At 40.4% G+C, this 24,993-nt stretch overlaps 1 protein-coding gene across 1 annotated transcript in view; it reads left to right on the top strand.

The window, feature by feature from the left end:
* Positions 1 to 4,629: 4,629 nt before the first annotated feature.
* Positions 4,630 to 24,993, top strand: part of LOC150080590 (FHF complex subunit HOOK-interacting protein 1B-like) — a 195,326-nt gene continuing 174,962 nt past the window's right edge. The window contains exon 1 of the mRNA XM_090380746.1: positions 4,630 to 5,154. Within this exon, the coding sequence (XP_090236872.1) occupies positions 4,630 to 5,154 (525 nt within the window). The remainder of the gene's footprint in view (positions 5,155 to 24,993) is intronic.

Here is a 24,993-nt window from a genome sequence, read left to right as displayed (position 1 = left end):
ATGGGCTGTATATCGAGCTAGGAGACAGTACCAGCGGCATCGGAACTGGGGTCATTCTGAGGTAGTTAGATTGCATGAAAATTACGTATCTCTTAAGAATAATTACAAGAGAACCATGGCAACTCGGAAGAGAGAAACCTGGCGATTGTTTGTAAAAGAATCGGGGAGAAATGATTCCTGGGGTTTGCTATATAAGTTGTCAAGAGATAAACTGAGAAGTTTGGAGGTATTTAATACAATTCAAGAGGATTCTACTGAGACTATTGGCTGGGAGGATTCAGTAGATGCAATATTAACTAGGCTGTTCCCGGTTGACGATCCCATCTTAGACTCACAGTGCCAATCCGAACTGCGGAGAAAAAATCAGTATTATGTAGCTAGAGGTAATACCATGGCGTTTACAATAGATGAACTGGGGGGTGTTAAAGAAACTTAATTTTGCAAAATGTCCAGGAATAGATTTGATTGAGAATGCATTTATAGTGAGGTTTTTTAAGTTGATACCTAACATGTTACTTTTGTTATATAATAAGTGCTTAGAGGAAGGGCTGTTTCCATTGAAATGGAAGATTGCTTTATTGAGGCTAATTAGGAAGCCTGGGAAACCTTTAATTGAGCCTAAGTCGTACCGTCCAATTGCTTTGTTGGCTAATCTGGGAAAAGTGTTAGAGAGGTTAATGGCAATACGTTTACAAGAATTGTTAGAACGCCATGACATGATTACACCTAATCAGTATGGTTTTACAATGGGGAAATCGTGCGAGGATGCTCTTCTGGACTTTCATACATACATTTCAAACTCTGATTCAAAATATGAACTTGCTATATATATAGATTTTGAAGGTGCGTTCGACTCAGTATGGTGGGAGGCAGCTCTTTCTCAACTGTGTCATGCTGAGTGTTCTAAGCAGTTATACAGTCTGTTCAGGAGTTATTTTTCTGAGAGATATGTGACTGTAAGGTCTAAACATTTTCTCCTTCAAAGACAAATCACGCGAGGTTGCCCTTAGGGCTCTGTATTAGGTCCTTCCATTTGGAATTTGGTGCTACAGAACTGGCTGGTTCGACCACAAGTAAATTGTCACGTGATAGCTTTTGCTGATGATGTCACATTAATTGTGGCAGGTCGATCACGACACGATTTGGAGCAAAATGCAAACCGTGTAATAAATGATATAATACCTGGGCACAAGGATTTAAACTTACCATTAGCCCCCAAAAGACCAAAATGATGCTTTTTAAAGCAAAACTTGATTTGGGACGACCGCCGCAAATAAAATTAAATGGGAGACAGCTGACTATGGTTTCTGAAACTAAATACTTGGGGCTCATTATTGATCACAAGTTGTCTTATTATGCGCATATAACACATCTACATAGCAAGATCAGGAAATTTGCCGGTTATATTATAAGAGTATCAAGAGGAGATTGGGGTGTGTCCAATAAAACTTTATTTTTATATTATAAGGTGGTGTTTCTGCCTATGGTTACGTATGCAGCGGGAGTTTGGTCTCACAGAGTGGCTCTTGTTAGATTTCAGGCTAAATTAAACTCACTACAAAGAACAATGCTTCTCAGTATATTAAGGGTATGTAGAACTGTAGCTACGACTGCACTTCAAGTGATAGCTGGGGCAGTCCCCTTGGATTTGTTCGTGGCTTATCGAGGGCTGTGCTATGGCATTAAGAAGAAAATATCTACTAGACTTCTTGGTATAGAAGTTGATATAAATTCTGACATTAAGAGGGAGAAGAGAAGATGTTTAAACGAGATTGTTAACTTGTGGCAAACAAGATGGGACACTGTATCTTCTGGTCGAGTGACAAAGAAATTTATTCCTGATGTTACCTTTTTAAGTGACAGAACAGTTCGAAGCTGGTTTACACCAAGTTTACAAACATCATTTTTAGTAACAGGTCACGGCTCGATGAAAGCGAAATTATTTCAGTTGGGACTTTCGGATACAGATCTCTGTTTTTGTGGTGAGGTTGAAAGTTGGCACCATATATTATATGTGTGTACAATTTATGATAATGTCAGGGAAATAATCAGGGAAATCATTGCTGAAAATGAGTTAGGTCGGGAAGACGTGTTCTTATCTAATAGGAGTGTATTTCAGTTATTCCAGGATTTTGCAAAGGGAGCCTTTGAACTGAGGAAACGCCTGTTAAACACTTGAACCAAAATAGTGTGTTGAAAACATTACCGAAGTGTGTCCAGAATGCCCAAGAGACTAATGGTGATGATGAGGAGGATTTTTTTTTATATTATTATTATTTATTTATTTATTTAATTTTATTATTATTATTATTATTATTTTATTTTATTTATTTTATTTTATTTATTTATTTATTTTTTTTTTATTTTTTTTTTTATTTATTTTATTTATTTATTTTTTTATTTTTTTATTTATTTTTTTATTTTTATTATTATTTTTTTATTTATTTTATTTATTTATTTATTTTCTTTTTATTTTTATATATATATATATATATATATTTTTTTTTAAGCTCTGGATTGGGCCCCCAGAGGATTTTTTTTTTTTTTTTTTTAAAGTGTTGTTGTCTCATAACCTGAGAACTTATGCATCCCATCTACTGGAACTGGCCCACCTTCCCGTGGTGTGGACTAGAAGCAGCCTTCCTGGTGATAGCTGCTTCTGGGTAGCCAAGAGATCAGCATAACACAACAACATAACATGCATTAAACTACACGAACATTGCACTATAATACACGCTGGCCTGTTTTGCAGAGTCTGTTCAACGTACAAAGAAACGAGGTGGATTTGAACGGACGTTCTAGGAGCCACCCTACCTATACACACACACATGTCCACATGTCCACATTTTCCTATAGCTAGGTGGACGCTATCTAACTTCCTGGGCAAGTTTTGTCTATTTTATCAGGTATTTCCTTTACATATTATAAAGTTTGTCTCATTAGGCTTAGCATTCTGCTGACCGTATGCTAATACGTTATGTCACGGGTTGTTTCACCGTAAACGCAGTGATTAGGCTTAGCGTGTTCGCTACTTGTACTGCTTTAACACCAGTTATTGAGTCCGCTGATGTTAGTGAATCACTACCACATCCTGCAACATTCCAAAAGCTCAATCCTGACATAGAGGTGTAACCCTGATAATCCGAACTGTTCTCGATTCACCGGATTACACTAAAATGGAGGGAAAACAAGGTAAAAACGGCGATAACCAGTTGCAGAGGAAGAAGGATGATCCTGTCATCGTTTACCTGCAGGAGGAGGGGGAGGACATCCCATCCGGGCTCACCCCAGTGAAGCGGAAAAACCGCAAAGAAATGGCCCAATACCTGAACGGGAAATGCGCTCCAAGACGGAGAACAGGGAACAGCCAGAAGCTACTTCGGTGCAAAAGAACACCAATGAGGACAAGCACAAGACTCACCCCTCGACTCTACCCTACCACAGGGAACTGTTTACGAGAAGACCCTCTTCCTTAAAACAGCATTAGAAAATATATTTAAGGAGAATTCAAACAGAGTGTCCGCCGGACTTAGATCTCAAATTGTGACAATTTTCCACAAGATGGAAACAATACTACATGACCAGTACCTTGAAGGTGAGCGAGCCACCACTCGACTTCATGCTTACATAGAATGCGGGGCAAGTAAAATGCCACAGCGCGCCCCGACATATTCTGAAGCGCTGAGGCATAAAGACGCCACTGCTGCCGATACCATGACCACTACAACCACAAAATCAGCAACTAGGAAGACGCTGCTCCCCACCCCACATCTCGTGCTACTCAAACCGACCAACTCAGATACGCTGAAAACAAGTGAAGATGTCAAAAAAAAGGTTATTGACTCGCTAACGCAGGAATTTAAAACAGCCAGAATCCGCTTCATACGGAAAACTAGAAACACTGGTGTCATAATCGAAACGGAAAATAAAGAAGACGCTAAACTGATTATCAACAATACCAAGATCCCTACACTCGGTCTCATGGCGGAAACTCCTAAAGAAAAAGGTCCCTCAGTCATCATATTTGGTGTAGACCCGAATCTGACTCCGGAGACAATCTGTAAAGAAATCTTCATGCGAAATCTGCAACAAGACTTCCCCGACGGAGACTACAAAAGTTTAGTAGAGCCCAAACATCAAACCAGGACCAGGGATGGCAGCTCGAACAACTGGGTGGTCGGATTGACCCCTGAAGCGTGGAGAGTCATCACAAAACAAGAAAGGATCTACATATGCTGGAGCTCCCACCACTTTAAGGAACACATCGCGGTGCCAAAATGCTTCCGATGTTGCCGATTCGGTCACACCACCCACACGTGCGCCCAACAGGAACCAACCTGCGGACACTGTGCCGAGAAGGGGCACAACTGTGCTAACTGCCAGAACAAAGGAAAAGAACCAGCCTGCGCAAACTACAAGTGGCAGAAGCTTCCCCACACGCACTGTGTTCGAGACAACAAATGGCCGGTATACGTAAAAGCAAGAAGTGCACAACAAATAAGAATAAATTAGGGGAACTCTCTCTAAAAGGTACAATAACAACTGTATCAAATTTCTTCAACTGAATGCGCAGCGGGCTATTGCTGTAGCTGGTCAAATTAGACAAAAGCTGAAGAAGAGAACCTGGACATGCTTCTGCTGCAGGAGCCCTACACCTGCGGGGGTGCTGTCCGGGGTTACCCACTCAGCTACAAAATTGTTCAGGTAGAGGGAGCCACCCCCTGGGCTGCGGTAGCTGTCAGGAATCCCGACATAACTGTGGCAAGAATAACACACCTGTGCTTGGAGTGGGCTGCCTGTGCTCACATTGTTACTCCACTGGGAGAGCTATATATCATCTCTTTGTACTGCCGCCCAGGAGCAGACATCCAACCAGCCATCCAATACCTAAATCAAGTACAAACAGAACTTGTGGGTTCTAGGATCCTCGTATCTGCGGACCTAAACTGTCGATCGCCATTGTGGCATAGTGAGACTCCTGAACGTCGAGGAACTAGGAATGGCCAATATATGGAGGAATTCCTGGCTAACAGCAGCTTCGTTGTCCTAAATCGACGAAGCAATCTCCCCACATTTAGTTCCACTCTCTCGGAGGTCACTATAGATGCAACAATGGCTACCAGATCCCTTGCTGGGCACATAAATGATTGGAAGGTACAGGAAGACTGGACCTCCTCAGACCATAGGGCTATCACCTTCACGATGCACAGAGCGCTTCACCGGGCTCCAACAAACAGCTACAAACTCAACAGATATGCCGTTGATAAGGCCAACTGAAACAACTTTAAAGAAGCCATAATTAGGAACACAGAGAACCTGTCTTCCAATAACCTCCACAACCAAACCCCCGATCAACACCAGCGTGCTGTCACTAATGCCATCCTACAAGCAGCGGACCAGTCGATCCGGAGAAGGGCCCCCGGCCAGGCGCTGTGCCGTGGTGGTCGCAGGAACTTGACCTACTTAGGAGAGATATGAACAGGAAAAGACGTGCCTTACAAAGAGCCAGACGGTCCTGGCCTCCTGCTGAGGTTGAACCCCTCAGAAAACAATACAGGGAGGCCAGGAATAACTACACTGCGATGATCAGGCAGCGGAAGAAACTGTCCTGGGAGCATCTGGTTTCCACAGTCGGCAATACAGACCCCTTGTGGCATCATATATAGAATAACCACAAACAAGTTACCAAGGGGAGAGGTCGCGCACTTCACCATCACCCCACAAGGCACCATGACAAAAAACTGGCACGACACCGTCAACAACATTCTCAATGCCACCTTCAAACCCGTCGAAGAGGACAACACACCTCAACAGCATCAGCTGTGCCACGCCAACAAAACCTACCAATCGGCCCGAGTGGAACAACCATTCACTCTGCAAGATTTACAAACTGCCATACAAAAAATAAAAAACAAAAAAAGAACCCCAGGACTGGACATGCGTGAACCAGAACTGGTAAAAAAGGTGGCCGAGTATGTCCCAAACTTGCTGTTAGACTTATGTAACCACTGTCTTCGTCAGGGCTGGTTCCCCTCGGACTGGAAGGTAGCCAGCATAAAATTAATCATAAAAAATTCATCAAAGCAGCCACATATACCGGAGTCCTACCGACCTATGTCCCTCCTGTCTGTACTCAGCAAAGTCCTGGAACAACTTCTTAGACAGAGGCTTGAAGTACATTACACCGCAGCAAATTTAACAACAGACAAACAATTCGGATTCAAAACGGGGAAATCCACTCTGGATGCACTAGAATATATCATGAATGCCGCGTCAAACTGTCAACGAAAGTACCTTCTTCTCATCTCTGTGGACTTTGCAGGGACGTTCGACGCCCTCTGGTGGCAGAGAATCCTCGCAAGACTAAGAGCTGCCAACCTGCCATCAAAGCTATATGGATGCATTCAGAGGTACCTGAACAATAGGAAGGTCCTAGTGCAGGCTCCCTACTGCAAGGTTGAACGTCAGGTACACAGGGGTTGCCCTCAGGACTCTGTACTGGGTCCCATCCTTTGGAACTATGTGCTGTATGAGTTCCTCACCCTAGAACTGGGGGGCGTGCAAGCGCTCACATACGCAGATGACCTCTCCTTAATCCTCTCTGCTGATTCAAGAGCACAACTGGAAACACTTGCCAACTCAGAACTTTCTACACTAAGAGAGTGGACCGAAACTCATCACCTTAATATCTCTGCCACCAAAACCCAATCTATCCTACTAAAGGGATATTTAACTCCTACCAGACCACCGCAGATAAATATCTACAACAGAACGATCAAGTTGGCCACAGAACTCAAGTATCTAGGAGTGATCCTGGACGGAAATTTATCATGTACACCCCACTTAAAATACATCCAGAAGAAAATGAAAAACTACGCTGCCATGCTTGCCAGGATTACCCGCCTTGACTGAGGGCTGAAAAGAAGAACCCTTGCAATACTTTACAAAGCAGCCATCATCCCTGCGATTGCATATGCTTCTGGTGTCTGGCACCATAAGGCCTCTACGTCGGTAAATCGTCGGCTACTCAACATCATTCACCGACCGATTTTATTAACCCTCACCAGAGCGTGCCGCACTGTATCTACTCATGGGCTGCAAGTACTCACTTTGACCCTCCCTCTTGATCTTGATGTGATTCGCCTAGGCATGTTACAGCAGCTTAGACGCGGAAATCCAACTACCTTCCAGGATCACACCACAGACCCAACTGCAAATCGGACAGTGGAGAAGAAAAGACTCCAGATCTATTTGCGATCGATATGGCAGCAGCGCTGGACGACTTCCACAAAAGGGGAAGTCACGCGGAGGTTTCTCCCCGATCTACAACAAATATACCCACAGTATCCAGTATGGCTTTGCCCTGGATTGTACAGCACGTATCTCCTAACAGGACATGGAGCGATCCGCCACAAATTACACCTTCTCGGACTCGAAAACAACCCAATGTGTGCATGTGGCTCTGTGGAGACCTGGGGACACCAAATGTATGACTGCGAATTTTATGAAGATCTTCGTGTTGAATTAATCATCCAAGTGCGCCTTAATCGCAAAAACCGGGAACACTACTTACTGGAAGATGAAGCCTCATATATAGCGTTCACCACGTTTGCCCAGAACCTGTATGCTAGACGCTTGACCACTCCTCTGCCTGCAAACTTCGAATAGATGTGTCAAACAAAGCTTTTCAGGGACCCCCAACCAGATGTCAGGTTTGACTGCTTGATCCTTCATGCAAGACAAAACTGGAACTCTTATGAGAAGTGAGAAACCTCCACTTCCCAGAACATTGACTATCGGACGGGACAACAGTCCCATGAATGACTCCCAACTGTGACATTTTGCACAACCTGTTCAGCCAAACCAACATTGGATCGCCTCTGCTGGGCCTCAACTTTTTCTGGATGGTGCGGACCTGACCCTGCGGTCTGGTTTGCTCCCACCCATGCACACAGGCCACATTGGCAACCTGAGCCAGCTCCCTTGTTTAGCTCACTGTCTTACCTATTCCTGGCAGAGCGGGGAGGGGACAGTTTGCTGTCCCCTTCCCCCCTGCCACCCTATTTCTTCCCTCTGCTGGGGCCTGGGCATGCCCCACTGTAAACCGGAGTTGCCTTCCCTTTCGGCTCCATATTTCTGTCTATTTTCCCCCCAGTCTTCAGCCTTCACCCCAGTCTATCTGATAGCAACGTGGACACGCCCCACACAATCTAAAATCACCAATCTAAATTAATTTTGCCCAACATTTTGGACTTCTAGCGCTCCCCGCGACGCGTACGCGATTTTTTTTTTTTTTTTTTAAGGTCCTAGCCTCTGAAATCTTAGGAAATTAGGTGGCAGGACCTGCCAGAGTGAACTGTATACTAGTGAGTACCTGGTCTGCCTCCACGGGGCTAAAGTGGGACAATGTTGGGCCTCAGTAGGGGTCTGGCGGCTAAATGACCAGATGAACAACGGTACAAGGCATCAAATATATACAAAGTCCGTACACTTTTAAATCTGTGGCTTTTCCAGTCAACTGGTTCACCCACAATGTAAACTACGCGGAGATGGGGAAACCCCTGGTGCCGCTTGACCCTAAACACACTTTACACTTTACACTTTACTTTGAAAATATACGCCGAGTTGTGCCCTTTAAATGCTTTTTTCATTCTGTTTTGCACTGGACTGTTATTTGACTGACGGTAACTTTTCTATTACCATGAACAAGTCTTGTCAATTTCTATTGACCTCTGTCATCAATGAGCCGTTTCCAACCATAAAATTGTTGTTGGCTCTAAGCTATTTAGTTATTAGATTAAAAAAAAAACCTAACGTCTGTAAATTGCATGTGTTCTGGTCGGTTCACTTGCTTTGTTGGACGAAAATCCAAGTTTCAGGGAGAAAAGCCCTACGTAGGATAGCAGAATAGAAGATACTCTTTTTAAAGCGTCTGGCACCGACGAAAATAGCATGTTTGAATTCACTTAAATCATTTGCCTTGCCTTTCCAATTCTCGATTGAATTCCGTATATACAGCCTCCCTACACATAACTATGGTGCTACCGAGAGGGTAACACGGTATTTATAATTATCGTTTGCTCCACAATGATGCAAGGAACTTTCATGGGTTTTTTTTCACTCCACGAATGCATTAGTCGGTCTCAGGCAAGGACAGCAAGGTTTTTGGACTGGAAACTCTGGTTTTTTGGCCAGCAAAACAGGCAACTGTTTTAGAGAACACACTTAATTTTATCGAACAAATACACATGAGTCGACGGGGTTGTTCTCGTGTAACTCTAATATGACAATTTTTAATTGCTTTATATCGCATGATGCGTGCACGTGATTGCTATTTTTACTGAATGGGCACTCATAGGTTCATCAGCGGCATAGCCCCATGAAATTATAAAAGTACTAATTATAAAAAAAAGTCATTTAAATATTCTTTAAAAATTTTGAAGGCATAGTTTCTCTGTCAATGAGTGGGGAGGGTGACTGCAATAAATTCCCCAAGAATTTGTTTTTTATTTAATAATTGTAGCATAATATGTTCACGCTTATAATATGGTCCTGGAAGCTAAAACTGTTTATATAATCAGTGACATCTCCACAGTGAAAAAGACCAGAGTTCGAATCCTGTTAATGACATGAGTGATTTTTCTAGGCCTTTTCTCCCTGCTGTTAGTCAGACTTAGATAATGATCGCCAAGTTTTTCCAAGAAACTCGGGTTTTTTGTCCTGCAAACAGTAAAATCAGACACAGAATGCACGCAAATCACAGATATAGTATATACTGCGCAAAAGGGTCTAATTCGATAGCGAGCCTGTAAACCAACAATCTGCAATCTGCATGCTGGCTAACATTTGCACATTTCAATTGATGAGAGGGATTGCTGGCATCTGATTTTCGTTTTCTTTTTTCAGATGCAGGAATTTTTTTTATTTTTTGCTGGCTCTCGGGTGTGGGCGACCTGGGTGCGGGGTTTTGCGGGCAACTACTGGTTTTGCACGGCCACTGGTGGGTGCGGGATTTTCTGGTGGTATGTCAGCATGACAAAAGAGTAGACCCAGGTTCGGCTCCTTGTGCTAGGGCGAGCATCGAGGGGTATTTGCCCATGCTGGTGGCTGCCACCTGATGGCAGAGAGGCCTAGTAAATACACATTTACACTTCAGGCCGATGTGATTAAGAGGATTTTTTTTCTCTACATGACAATTAATGGAGATGGATGAATAGTCCTGGTGCCACTCTGAGACAGGTATACATATACATATATATACTTTACTTGACTAGGCTACTAAAATAAAGTCCATAAGGAAAACTCCCCAACGTTGGACTCATTATCGAGACTGCTGACTCCTGAGAAGACATGCAGGCAATAATGACTAACACAAAGATAGCTACGCTCGGGCTTTCTGCTGAACCACCTAGGAGGAAGGGTCCCTCCATCATAATATTTGATGTGGACAAGGAAATAACACCTAACCAACTAATTACAGAAATCATTACAAAATCCTCCTAGATATCGCCTGGGACCAGCAATCGAAGAACCTAGTGCAGCCTAGGCTGCACTAGGTTCTTCGATTGCTGGTTTCTTCAAGAATGGGGACTGACAACAACTGGATATTGGAACTGGCCCCAGCGGCCTGGCAAATACAGAAGAACCAGATGAGTGGGGAAGCCATCGTTTTAGGGAGCATTTGGCCATGCCAAAATGCATTAAGTGCTGTAAGTTCTGTTGCACCACCCACACATGCTCCCAGGCATCTTCCATCTGTGGTCACTGCTCTGAGAAGAGACATGACTAAACAACTGTCCCAATAAAGTACAAGAACCAATCTATGCAAATTGTAATTCCCTGAAAATAGAGCATAGGCATTCCATCCAGAACCCCAAGTGCCAACATATGTTAAAGCTAAGAGTTTGTTTCAAATGAGAATAGATTATGGACAGACACCATAAAAAAATTAATACCACCATATTACAGCAAAATGCGGAGGAGGCCAAAGCAGTAGCCGATTAATTAAGAGCAAAAGCAGCCGAAGAAAATGCTGACATAATTATATTGCAGGAACCGTACACCCACTCCAAAAACGTACGCGGCTACCCATGGTATAGAAGATCATACAGTCTGAGGAAGACACTCCTTGGGTGGCCATTGTAGTTCGTAACCCCAAATTTACAGTAACCAGAATAAGCCAACTATGTACGGCCTGGGCCACATTTGCTCACATCCTAACCCCACTGATCATCCTCTATGCTGTCGCGGTGTACTGCAGGCCTGGGAAGCAGACCACTTTGGCCACCAGTTACCTGCAGTTGCTGCTCGACACACCCAAACCAGAGAATCATAGTCGGGGCGGATGTTAACTGTCGAGGTCCGGCCTAGCACAGTCAACCACCTGATTGAAGAGGAACTAGGAATGGGCTGCTCCTTGAGGAGTTCCTGACAAACTCAACAATGGTTGTCTTGAACAAGCCGCACCAATTACCTTCATTTTGTAACACTTTGTGGGAGGCCACCATTAATGTCACGATGGCAACTGGGAACATCGCTGGCTATGTCACGGACTGGACAGTTCAAGATTCATGGACGACATCCGACCACAGAGTAATTACTTATGAAACCGACGATTCCTTTCCAGGACACCAGTACTCAAACAGACGCTCAACCGGTTTACGGTTAATAAAGCAAACTGGAAGCTCTTTGTTGAGTTGCTCTCACTGGCTGTGGCCCAGCATCTAGCTGCAATGAACCTGCAATCTTATCCAAATAAATCCAAAAGAGAGTTACCAGGATAATCACAACCATCAGTGAGGCAACCATCAAACACAAGACTCCAGCCCCAGTTGCAGTCCACCGGTGATACGATAACTCCCGTTAGTTATCGCTTAAAGTTTTTCTAAGCTAATACCGAATCTTAAGCACCCAAAGAGAGTATAACAACTTCAGATCGACATTTCATCTGTTTGGGTAAGTTTCTGTTGTTAAGTGTTTAGTTAGTTATGATTCATTCCTGCTTCCTAGCTTATATACCGGACAACCCCTTTCTCTTGGCCTGTGGTTATACCAAAATGTCTTAAACGTTCTAATAATCTTAAGGAATGAGATTTAAAAGAAGTTATAAAACTGACTAAAGGAACTTAAAAGACGAAAATCGATAATTAAAAGTATACTACGAATTGTAATAAGAAAAACTTAGAATATGAAAGTTAACATAAGGAACGAGATTTAGAAGGAGAAGATACAAAGCTGACTAAAGGAACTTAAAAGACGAAATTCGATAAATGAAAGTATACTATGAATTGTAACAAACGGAGCTTAGACCATGAAACGTTAATATTGAGAGCATATTATAAACTAAATAAACGGAACATTAAGGGATAAAAGTCTAGTTAGAGCCCATCAAAAACCTTAATGAATGAAACTCAAAATGAAAGCTATATTTATCTGTTCATTGACGCCATTCTTGAGTTCCCCAGCATTCTTGATTACGTTATCCACATTTAGAATACAATTTAATGTTTGAATTCATAAGAGTAAGGATAGGGATCTAATTACCTTATCTTTTCTTGTAGTAGAAAAGGGAAATTAGCGACTCTCATTGATTCAGTGGACTAAAACAAGACAAATGAATGTAAATCGAACTAATTCTATACTAGTTGTCTAGAGGTCCAAATTGGTAAAATCAATCTAGAATGATTACTTTTAATGATAAAATGGTTACTTTTAATGATATTTTTGTCTCAATTACGAGCCATTGCCTTGTTGTTTTTTGGTCTTTAGTTTCTTGATCTATTAAATATGTTACGTTTATAGTTACAATATTGTTTCTTTCTCTCATTTAACTACCTGAGTTTTACTTTAAATGAGACCAGGAAGTTCTATGTTTCTAGACCTAGAAAATATCTGGGTAATTGCAGGCTTTACTCTGACATGGAGATTATCTGATGCTGAATTAAAGTAAATACACAACGCTACCTTTGGCTTTGACTCCGCAAAGGTAGGGTACCCCCCGAACTGATAGGGAGCGAATCCGACCTAAACTCATTACGAGCTATAACCACTACCCCCTTTTAATCACGCCACCTCAGCGTAATGATTAATAAATAAATAAATATTCCGCAAACCACCGAACCTGTAGTGGCATTTATTGGTGCAAATCAATAAAACGGCCCGACAATAGTAGTTGTTGGCGTTGCTAAACTAAAGTTGGTGGCAGTTCATAGTTTTTTTTTTTTTTTTTTTTGCTGACCATGGTAAAAGATGTTTGGATATATTAGTATGGATTCTTTTTGGGAGCTAAAGCAGCTGTGGCCCACCTCCACAGGGTAAAGTTGGAAACCAGGATATATCACACCATACAACCTTCTGGGATAAACACCACTCATATAGCGTAACATGAAAAACGTAACGCTGTTCTACACCATGGTACTTATACACCACTACAGAGCACAGCAGATGGAAATGGCCCTCATTTGACGTGGACAACTCTTACCGGCACATTTTTTTCTATAGGTGGCCGAGTTCGTTGGTCTCGGCGAGGGACAGGAACTTCCCCCCCCCCAAAAGTGTTTTTTTTGCCTCACAAAGAAGCCTGTTTTTTTGTCTCACCTGGCCACTCACGACTTACATTCCTCCCACATTTGAAACACTTGCAGACAAAATTAAGGAACTACACTGCCATGGTCGCCAGAGTTTCGCGATGGGATTCGGGCCTCAACCGCCGCACTCTCTCGCTGTTCTACAAAGCAATATTTCTACCGGCGATTACATACACTGCAGGGATATGGTATCCGAGAGCAAAAATAGTAATAAACAGAAGGAAGCTTGAAACTATTCAAAGATTTATCCTCCTTACCATTACCAGGGCCTGCCGTACTGTTAGTACCCATGCCCTTCAGGTGTTGGCAGGCGCCCTTCCTTTGGACCCGGAGGCGATATGTTGCGGGCTTCTCTACCAACTATCAAAAGGCACAACGGTGATCCTCATGGACTACACCATTGATCCCACTAACAACTTGAATGCTGAAAAGAAGCGCCTTAGCCTCCATTTGCAACAGACATGGCAAGATAGATGGGCTAATTCTACTAAAGGAGATATCACTAGGAAATTTATTCCACATATCAACAAGGTATATCCCAAGTCTCCTTCATGGTTCTACCCCGGCCTATACGCAACTTTCTTGCTAACAGGTCACGGATCCATCAGAGCCAAACTCTCAAGTCTTTGAATTATTGATGATCCCCTCTGCCACTGTGGAGAGCTGGAGAGTTGGACTCACCTAATGTATGACTGCCCTTTGTACGAGGACCTTCGCTGCATTCTGATTACTAGAATTAACTTCAATCCAAAATTCCAGGAGCATTACTTGTTGGACAGCGACAGAGAGTACAAGGCCTTCTCGCAATATTGCCAGGAGCTCTTCACAGGAAGAAGATCCCTACAGCTGGAATGAATATACACCTGATCAACTCGTCTTGCTCAAATTCAAGCTGGACTGTCAACGACTACCATCGTTAATGGGATGTAACCTCTGTCCCATGGATGACAACACTGCTCTGGATCTTCTTGATTTAGACTCTTCACAAACTATGATATTATGCAGTGACCAAATGGACAGAAGCCCTGAAGCTGCTGCCATTAAGCTTTCCTTGCCACACTCCCTTGCATGGTTCTTTTCCTCCACCACCAGGCAGGGGGGAGGTTGCCCCTGGTCGCCTTCCCCTTTGCCATCCCTCTTTTCCCTCTGGTGGGGCATGGGCCTGCTCCACTGATTTGGGGGTCATCTTCTCTATGGACCCCTTATCTCTGTCTTTCCCCCAGCCTTCAGTCTCCCTCCCCCTTCTCTAACTTATAACCAGCGTCTGAACCATCTCTAAATTGCCTGAGCCCTACACCCAAAAACTTAATAACAACATCAGTTGCATAATAATCAGTAATCCTTTTGGCTGACCCCTATCTGTAGCGTTTCTTTTTTAGGTCCTAGCCACTGAAATCTCATGAAATTAGGTGGCAGGACCTGCCAGAGTAAATAACTACAATACTAGTGTACCTGGTCTGCCTCCACATGGCAGAGTGTGGACAACGTTGGAACCCTTTAGGGGCCCAGCGGCTAAATGACCAGAGGAACAATGGTACACGACACTACACATATACAAAATCCATACACTTTAAACCTCTGGCTTTGACAGTGTTCTGTTTCACACCCACAATGTAAACTATGCAGAGATGGGGGAAACCCCCTGGTGCCGTTTGACACTAAACACACTCTACACTCTGTCTCACCTGGCGAGAGAAGAGATGCAATTTATGGACATAATACACATGGGTGGATGTGAGTGTTGTCAAATAACCCTAATATGAATGAAAGGAAAGTCCAACTCGCTTTGGACATTCAGTACGTGACTGCGATTTGCGAGATCCAATAAAATACGAGCTTAAACATAAATGGGTACTGGCAGAGGCATAGGTAGGTTTCGGCGCCCTTGGCAAATTTGTGACTACGCGCCTTTTTTTTTGATAATTGGTAAAATCAGTAAATAATAAGTACAATCGGACATTCAGTACGTGACTGCGATTTGCGAGATCCAATAAAATACGAGCTTAAACATAAATGGGTACTGGCAGAGGCGTAGCTAGGTTTCTGTGTCCTTGGCAAATTTGTGACTACGCGCATTTTTTCGATAATTGGTAAAATCAATAAATAATAAGTGCAGTCGGACCTCTGTTTAACAAACTTCTTCATAGCAAATTTTTCTATTTAGAGATAAATGTTTTCTTTTTAACGAATTTTTTTAGAATTCGTTAAATAGAATTTTATTCTTTACTGAATTTTTTTAGAATTTTCTTATTTCTTTGTTTTATGGAAACAAAAATTTTCCATATAATGACTGCATTACGAGACTTAACTGGGTACACATCGTTTGCACCCATGGCATTCAAGCAAGCAATAGTGCCGTTGCTACGCCCGAATTAAAAGATAGATTACCATCTGCAACTCAGTGGGACCCGTAAAACCTATCCGAATACCTACCCCACATACCGAGAAGTCGAGCTGGTCAACTACTTTCTGTGTATCCATCGCCAGTGGGCAGACCAAGGTGTATTAAACATTCGGACAATAGGCTCTGGTCAACCTTCTTTTGTAAGCACCCTGTTAGACGGAGCAATATGGCCTCAGTTGCTAATGCTCCTAAAAACCAAATAACAAACAAACAAGAACCCTGTTAGAGATTTAGAAGAGAGTGGTTTTCCTTTATCCCGACAAGCAGTCATCTGTTGTTTCCTGGAAGTGAAACGGCACCATTTCAAAGGCTATTGGCATATCATCGAAGACAGTATAAGATACAGAGGAAGTGATGCCTCCCACACTACTATCGTAGTTTTTTTCTTGAATTATCTATGGTGTATCCACACCGATATATTATATAGACATAAAGCTCTTATTCTTAATATATTATGCCTTGTTGGATTTAGTTATTTTAAATTATTTCACTTCGTACTTTTGTTGCTAACAAATTAATAAATTCATTCTGTATTTCTGGAGAAAAATAGTGTGGTGCTTAATATGCGATTCCTGAGCATTTTTCATACCAACGTCAAATTGGTTGATAAATTTTATCAAGGTTAAAAATACGCCACAGTTTTTTTCTTCGGTATCGATATTACTAGCATGTCCACGAAATGCCAAATTATTTTCAGCACAGAACAATATACATTTCAATATTATTTTCAATATATGACGCCATTTAGAAGTTTCGCTTCTTAGTGCTGCTTGTGCAGCGTTGTCAATTAGTCCACCTTTTTGAAGACACTTCTCTAATAATTTCCATTTTGTGAAATTGTTTGTGTTGTAATGAATCTCATGAAAAAGAACGTTTGGATTTAGATGTTTCCAATCCTTAAATCCATCTGAGCTGCAAAACGGAACATTATTTCTGCAAGGTACAAATAAGAGCCACGGAAAACAATATATTGCGTCTTTGTTTTTCCATTAAAATAACCATTTACTCTTTTTTTTTTTTCAATACCTTCATTTTTGTATTTCCAAGAATTATTGAAACATCGGCCATTAGTGATAGGATAAGTATTTAAAAATATGTTCGGGACCATGTTGCACCATAAGAGATCTGTTTTTGTGGATATATAAGTTCCATGTGGTCGGATCATTAAAATTCAGATTTAGGTGTTCCACATTGATATTATTGCTGCCATCATTTTCTTCTGCCTACTGTTGTTGGTTATTATCCACACTTTCTAATTCTTTTAAAATAACTTCAAGTGTTTGAACTTTTTCTTGGAATTCATTTCAGTGGCATCATCATTTGTGTCATCTTCATTCGAATCATGTTAGTTTTCTTTGTCACTTTCAGGTTTAGAGTGGCTTATTGTACGCCAGTTTTGTAAACTAGCGGAATGTTTTTTTCCTAATTTCCTCTTTATGCAGTCTTTCTATGCAGTACTGATGTCCACTTTTTTTCTTTGGTTGCATGTCTAAAATTAATTTGGCCTTTATTGTTTTATTTAAATCACAATATACATGCTTACCTGTTTATATTGTAATCACAAATACACTATAACTTATTCAGTTTGTACACAATGCGTGAATTGCGAACTACAATGCATTTCGAGCATGCGCTGATGAAGCGATCGCCTGATTGATCCTTTCAAAGTTACATTCTGGACAGCAAATAGATCTATGATGCTATGCAGTATGCACTCAGATGAATGGATGTATGCAGGCTTGAATCGCAGTGCGAAAATTATTATTCACCCTCTCTGTGCTGTCATCTTGATTCGACATCATCGAGGGGCGCCATTTCGTCAGCTAGCATTGGGTGTCGAAATAGCTTGGCACTGTACTGATGTGGCCTATCAGTGGCGCCCTTGGCACTTGCCCCAATGACAAGGCGATCCCATACCACTTGGTACTGGTCAAGCTTTCCTGGAGCAAAATAGCTAGAAACAACTAAAGAAGCCAGCAACATATACGTACACACTACACAAACCTATATTACAAAGAGTTCTGTAGCATCATAGTGTACTAGCAGAGTTGAACTTGTTTAAGGAACTACCCTATATGAGATACTATGCATACAAAGTAATAGTAACAGTATTCACCGTATACGGTGAATACTGTTACTGTACTATTACTGTGAATACTGTAAGTTGATAAGAAAATTCAATCAACGACTCACTCGCTAAAAGAAAACTTTCTACGATCTAATTTAAACTAAAGCTCAATCCTGTAAGTTGAATTTATGGTCCTTAGTTCTTTGGAATTCTTTATAACAGTGAAAACTGCACCGTCATTCATTTTACTAATCCCACTCTGAGCCTTATAATCCTCAGTCAGGTCACCTCTGAGGTGCATGTTTGCCAAGCTCCTTAGCCCACATAATCGGAGTCTTTCCTTGTATGGTCATCCATTTGCTGATCTCACCATTCGAGTTACCCATCTTTGGATCCTTTCAAGTAGCTCAATGTCTTTTTTCAAAAGAGGTCTCCATACATGAACACAGTATTCCAAATGTGGTCTTATAATTTCCTTATACAGTAGGACTATGACCTGCATAACACTACAGGATAATGCTCGATAAATCATTAATAGGACACTATGGGTTTTCCTGAGTACCTGTTTACGCTGTTCAGAAATATTCATATCTGTCCGTATCGTAACTCTCAGATCTCTTTTCTCCTCTGCTGTTCTTAATCCAATCCCCAAGCATATAATTTCTGGGGGGGGGGGGGGTTTACTGTTCCCCAAGTGTTATTCCTTGTATTTAGTCGCATTAAAACTTCGCTGACACTTCTTTGATCATCTTTGAGGTCTGCTCAAGGCACCCTGAAGGAGCGTTGCTTTGCACTGATCTTTAACAACTCTACCAATCTTTACGTCATCTGCAATTTTTTTTTTTTCGGTATTAAATTAAATAAAAATTCTATCACAATTAAAAAGTGCAGACTTGTAGTGGTTTTTCAGAGACCGCAGTGAATCCCGATCTAATAATGTCATAAACTCCACTTTTCACTGCATATGTGTATTGAAGGGAAAAATAAAACTTTTTTTTTTTCTATACCGCTTATATCCGATTTGGCGTAATATACTGTATACTGTACAGTATATATTGTTGGTAATGTTATCCCTAAAAATGGTTGAGTAATGCTAGGGGGCGTGTCTTCACACACGCGCATATGCACGTAAATATGTTGATCGAAATTTTTATTTGGTTCTGTTGTGAAGTTCAGTTTTAATTGTTGTTAAGTAATGTAAGGTGATGATCAACTTTATGGAGAGAAGTATAATGAAAAGGAAAAAAAAAGCCGTGTAGCTGCGGCAGTGACCACGTGAATTTTGTTTAAATACAGTGTGATAATGTTAAATTAAATATTGGTAGTATATTATGTTAAACATGGTACGTTCTTCATTAATGTTTTATTTTCTTTTGAAATAACAGAGGAGAAGTGGTTAGCTGCTGTTTTGTTCTTTATCCTTCATAATCTAGTTAAATTAGGATTTTTTTCGACATTGTCATTTGCGATTTTCATTGTTAATCAGTCAGTTTAGCATTGAAACTAGCCGAACCGTCAGCTCATCAATGGGTTACTGATTCCGATTGTCATATACTCTGATCACAAAATATACTAGCTTCACTGATTTTAGATATAAATCCTTGAGCCATTAAGTGTTACTCTGTACGTGTAAGAGGTGTTCCTTTATGCATTTGGATGAAATACAAAATTTACTCAAATTATAGCATGTTTGGGTTCAGCAGTGTCGTTACCGTTTATCCCTTCTAGCGGGCAAATATGGTTCAATCATTTCATCAGTGTTCACATATGTGAAGAATTCGTTAAGTGGTCTTGGGCCGGTGTCATATTCATTGATGTCGGAAGCTTTTCTGAAAGGGGAAAGCTACAAATTAGCTGTCTCTTGAAAGATAATATTGACGCCACCTTGAAAGTATGTTATTATGGACAGATATTTCAATGCACATATATATATATATATATATATATATATATGTGCATATATATATATATATATATGTGCATATATATATATAGTATATACATTACGGCTGTATGGTATGTTTTGCTAATGCAGTGGTCCTGATCCACAATCAATGTTATCTTCCTTTTCGCACTGTTACTCTTCACCTTCCATGATTACTTAGCTTCTTAATACTATTATTCTTTTATTATAAATATATATATGTCTATTCATTCATTTTGGGTACAAGTTGTGTTTCGTGGTCACAGGCAATGATATAGCAGTTTAGCTAACAGGATGCAATATTAGGTAAGGAATTGGATAGAAATACACTACTGCCCTCGTATAAACTAATAGCCCAGAGTGTGGAACAAAAAAAAAAAAAAAAGTTGGAGGAAAGTGGATATACGAATGGAGAATATGAAGTTAGTGCTTAGATTATCCTGGAGCATTTCCCGTTAGTGCTAGTAGTGACCCCGGACATTGTAGATATATGTAAAAATATAATCACCTTATACTTAATAATATATCCTAATTCAAATCTTATCCTGTAGTATAATTTTATAATAATCTTGCACTTACAGGTTGGCTGATGTAATGCGAAACAGAATTTCTTCAGGATACTGCCTCAATTCACTATTTCAGTATAATATATACTGAAATAGTCCATATATGCAGCCTGTTTATACACATGTATGTATATATATATATATATATGTGTATATATATATATATATATATATATATATATATAGATATAGATAAACAATTATTATAGCAAATTATACAAATAATATATATATATATTGAATAAAATAACAAGAAGGCAGAAAAATTGAAAAACGAGGATGTAATCAAAGGCAGAAAATGCCAAACCTATGCAGAGCATGGACATTAAAGTGAAAATAAAAATAATGAGCGATATAGAGTGTGATAGAATGTAACAAAACAAAAGTATAATATTATACATATTTTTATATTATAAATTTTTTTTTGTTACCTACTATCACCCTGTCTCCTTCATTTTTTTTCTTCACTTTACAGATATACAAAGGGTACTAGGAAAGTTTTGCAATACAGCTTTGTTTATTTAATTTTTTCAAAGTAATTTCCTCTACATTCAATACACCTCTCCATCCTCCGAAACCAATCTTTAAACCAGTTCTGCCAAGTTTCACTAGGGAGTAGAGCACACTCGTTGTCCCAAGCCCGTAGAAGGTCCTCATCACTGGAAAACCGCCTCCCTTTTAGCTTCATTTTCACATGCGAAAACAGTGCAAAGTTGCAGGGAGCAAGGTCTGGACTGTAGGGAGGGTGCTCGAGAAGTTTCAGTCCTGTCGTGGTCAAATATTCGGTGCAGGCTTTGGCGCGGTGAGCTGCAGCATTATCGTGTTGGAGGTACCAGGTGTCCATTCTTGACTTTGGCCGCAGGTTCTTCATAGATCCAATGACTTTAGGCAGGCATTGTTCAGTATACCACTTAGCTGTGACTGTCTTCTGCGTGTCCAAAACGACACGTTCCACAATTCCACTCGATTTGAAAAATACAGCTATCATTTTCTTCTTTACAGATCGGGATTTTCTGACAATTACGGGTGTGTCGTCATCATCAAAGACCCAAACTTTGTTTTGAGCCTTGGTCGGCAGATCGTAATAGTACAGCCAAGTCTCGTCACCTGTCACGATGTTGTTCACATACCGAGATTGTCCCTTATCAAACTTTTTTAACATCTCCCGGCACCAAGTCACACGTCGTGTCATCTGCTCTTCAGTCAGTTGATGCGGCACCCAGAGAGAACAAAGTTTCTTCACGTGCAAATGATCTTGCAGAATCGAATGAATTGCTGGTGCATTTAGGCCCAAAGTATCCTCTATCTGTTGGTAGGTCACTCGCCTGTTTTCGTCAAGCATTTTCCGCATAGCAGTAACGTTTTCCTCTGTAACTGACGTTCGTGGCCTTCCCGGCCTCTCAGAATCCTCCAGAGTGAAATTTCCCCTTTGGAATTCTCTATACCACCTGAATATCGTACGATGTGGACAATCATCATCTAGTGCAAGAGTCATTTCTTCTAAGCACTGGTCTATGGTTAAACCACGCACGAAATTATACCGCAAAACTGTCCTTATCTCATTTCGTGACCACGATGCCACCGCAAGCACTTTACACTCTCACTACTAATGAATAACTGAGCCCATCGACTTGGCGCGGCGGCTACTATGCACGTATGAACATGTCTCAACATGCAACAACAAGCAGCTTCCTGTGATTCATTGTTGCGTCATATTGCAAAACTTTCCTAGTACCCTTTGTATATACAAGACCACTTCCTTTTTTTCCATTTTTCTGCCTTGTTTCCACTTTCTTGTTATTCTATTCAACACACACACTCTGAAATTTTAATTTTATGTTTTATGCATCACAAAAGAATAAACTATTGTAGATGTGTGCCTTTAATGCTATTGTACAAGTTAACAATTAAACAGTATATGCACATTGGTTCAATTAGGGCACGATGTGTTTGTTTCATAATTTATACTTTGGATGGAAGGCATGTCGGGCATTAGGCCCTAATGATGCTGCCTTGCAATTTGATGTGCTAGTAGCAGCCAGTTCGCATCTTTGCCCTTTCTCAGATGAATCACCTGGGTGGGTGCATACATTTAAATTGGATAAGGATGGTTGCAGTATAGATGCATGAAAATCTCTATTCAACCAAAGAGTAATGAATTATTGGAATAAACTTGCATCTAGTGTTTTAGAATCGAGATTACTCAATCCATTCAAATTTGAATAAATTTAATGTTGCATTTTTTCATCACATTGCTAATACTAATACTGTCTGTTTTAAGTAAAAGATTAGAACTGGTAAGAAAAGCCATATGAGCACTTTTTAAAGTTACCAAATTGAAAAATGCGTCAACCAGTTACTAGCAAGTGGCTGTCTTATTAAATGCATTTCATGATCCCAAATAAGTTTTGAAAAAAGATAAATTAATGAATTCCAACTTCTAGTGTATATAATCCAAAACAGTTCACGCAAGCTGATAACTTTAGGCTTTTTTTTTTTTTTTTTTTTTTGTTCCTTTTAAGCGTTATGCCAGTATTTGATAATCTGGTGCATAAATTAAAACTTGGTTTTTCAATCAAACACACTCCACATCCATTTATTGAGGTTATTACTGTTTTGTTTGTTTGTTAAAGAATGTAAAGTGTGTATTTCCTAGGCCAACAGTTGCTATTTAACAAGTATTATGATAATTAACTTTCAAAAGGGAAGTGTGATATTTATTCCACTTTCCTTTTTTTTAAGTTGATTATCATAGCTGACTAAATCAGAAGGATGCTTTTGAATTAGTCACAGGCAGCTCTACTGCCAAGGTCATGGGCAGTTGAAAACAGTGTCTGTTTTCAACTGCCCATGACCTTCTGTCTATTTCTACACAGTTCATGCAATACAGAGTAACTTATATTTTGGCCTCAAGAAATGATAGATAAAAAAAAAGTTTCTAACAACTTCCTCTCTCTCAGAATTGGTGTCATCAGTAAGCTTATACTTATTTTGTTATATAAGTGATTCACGTCACAGATAATGAGCCAGGAGTTCATTCTTGTTGTGGAACCCCATGGATTTGTCAATGGACCCCTGGGGTTCCGAGCATTATGCTTTGCATGCTACTGATATCACAAGATACCAATCTTCTCTTGTTTTAAACAAGAGAAGATTGGTATCTTGTTCAGTTAGGAAGTACTCTATTATTGTATGCAGAGCCATACCGATGGTGAGGCAAATGAGGCACTTGCCTCAGGTTAAAAGCTGAAAGGGGTGCCAAAAGAAGCTTAAATAATTGCCAATGTTGCTGTCATTAACAGTAGAGCGCAATTTTTCATCTTGCCTCGGGGTACTAAAATGGCTCGGCACGGCCCTGACTATGTGACTGTGGTGCACATGTTCACCCCTACAGACTGATGTTTATGTATGTTTAGTAGTGGAAAATGAAGTAAGGAAGCATACGTACCAAAAAAAAAAAAAAAGCACTTCCCATATTACATGTCCATCTCCTTTAATAATATGTCTAGTTCTTCCTTAAATTTATTCACACTATCCGCTTCAATAATATGATGGAAGTTTGTTTCTGCAGTCGGTACCCACTGGCTGAAAGCAAACTTCCACACATCAATCCTACAACCATCGTTCCTCAGTTTAAATTTATGTCCCGTTATGTGTGTAGTTTGAGAAAGAGGAAGGATACCATCAGCATTAAACTCAATCCATTCAAAACTTTAAGCACCTCAATCATATTTCCTTGCAGGTGCCTAGTCTCCAGATGAAGCAATTTGTAGAACCGAAACCTTTCTTGGTAAGAGTACCTTTTTGTTCTCCCTCACTAATCTTATTTCTCTTCTCTGCACTAGTTCCAACAGATCCACATCCTGCTTAAATTGAGGTTTCCAGATCTGTATTCAGTACAGGTCTGGAAGCCTGTACTGCATACTTATACAGTACAGGTATGCAGGATCCCTGCTGGCAGAATTCATGTATATCATTGACAAAACCTCATAAGCTGTCCTGGCAGCCCATCTGCACTGAACAGAGAAATTCATGCCTGACTGCATTTATTTTTTTATTCTTATTTTTATTCTCTGTTATGCTGAGTGTGGTACCACTTAATTGGTATATTATATTGTAATTACTTCTACCCATATACCTTGCTATTGTCAATGTTAACTTTAATTTACGCTTCTCAGCCCATCTGCCAAATTTTCAAGTTTGAAATTTTTTATGGACGGTAGTTTCTAGTACTTCTTAATATTATTGAAGATAAAGAAATAGATGAAGTACTATATTTTTTTGCAGTATCAGTTCTGTCAATTTCAGTGTGTAAATACCAAAAGCTATTATGAAATAATTAAAAATTTGTGTACAATGGTGTTTGGGTGTTGGCAGGTCTGATAATTACAGAAAGAAATTTGAATTATTTGTCAATATACAATTCCTCATAGCAGTGTTAATGT

This window comes from Mastigoproctus giganteus, chromosome 9 (assembly GCF_048544385.1).
Source record: "Mastigoproctus giganteus isolate SK-2022 chromosome 9, ASM4854438v1, whole genome shotgun sequence".
In the NCBI taxonomy this organism is placed as follows: Eukaryota; Metazoa; Arthropoda; class Arachnida; order Uropygi; family Thelyphonidae; genus Mastigoproctus; species Mastigoproctus giganteus.
Note: the sequence above shows the minus strand (reverse complement) of the source record. Positions and strands in the feature narration are given on the sequence as shown.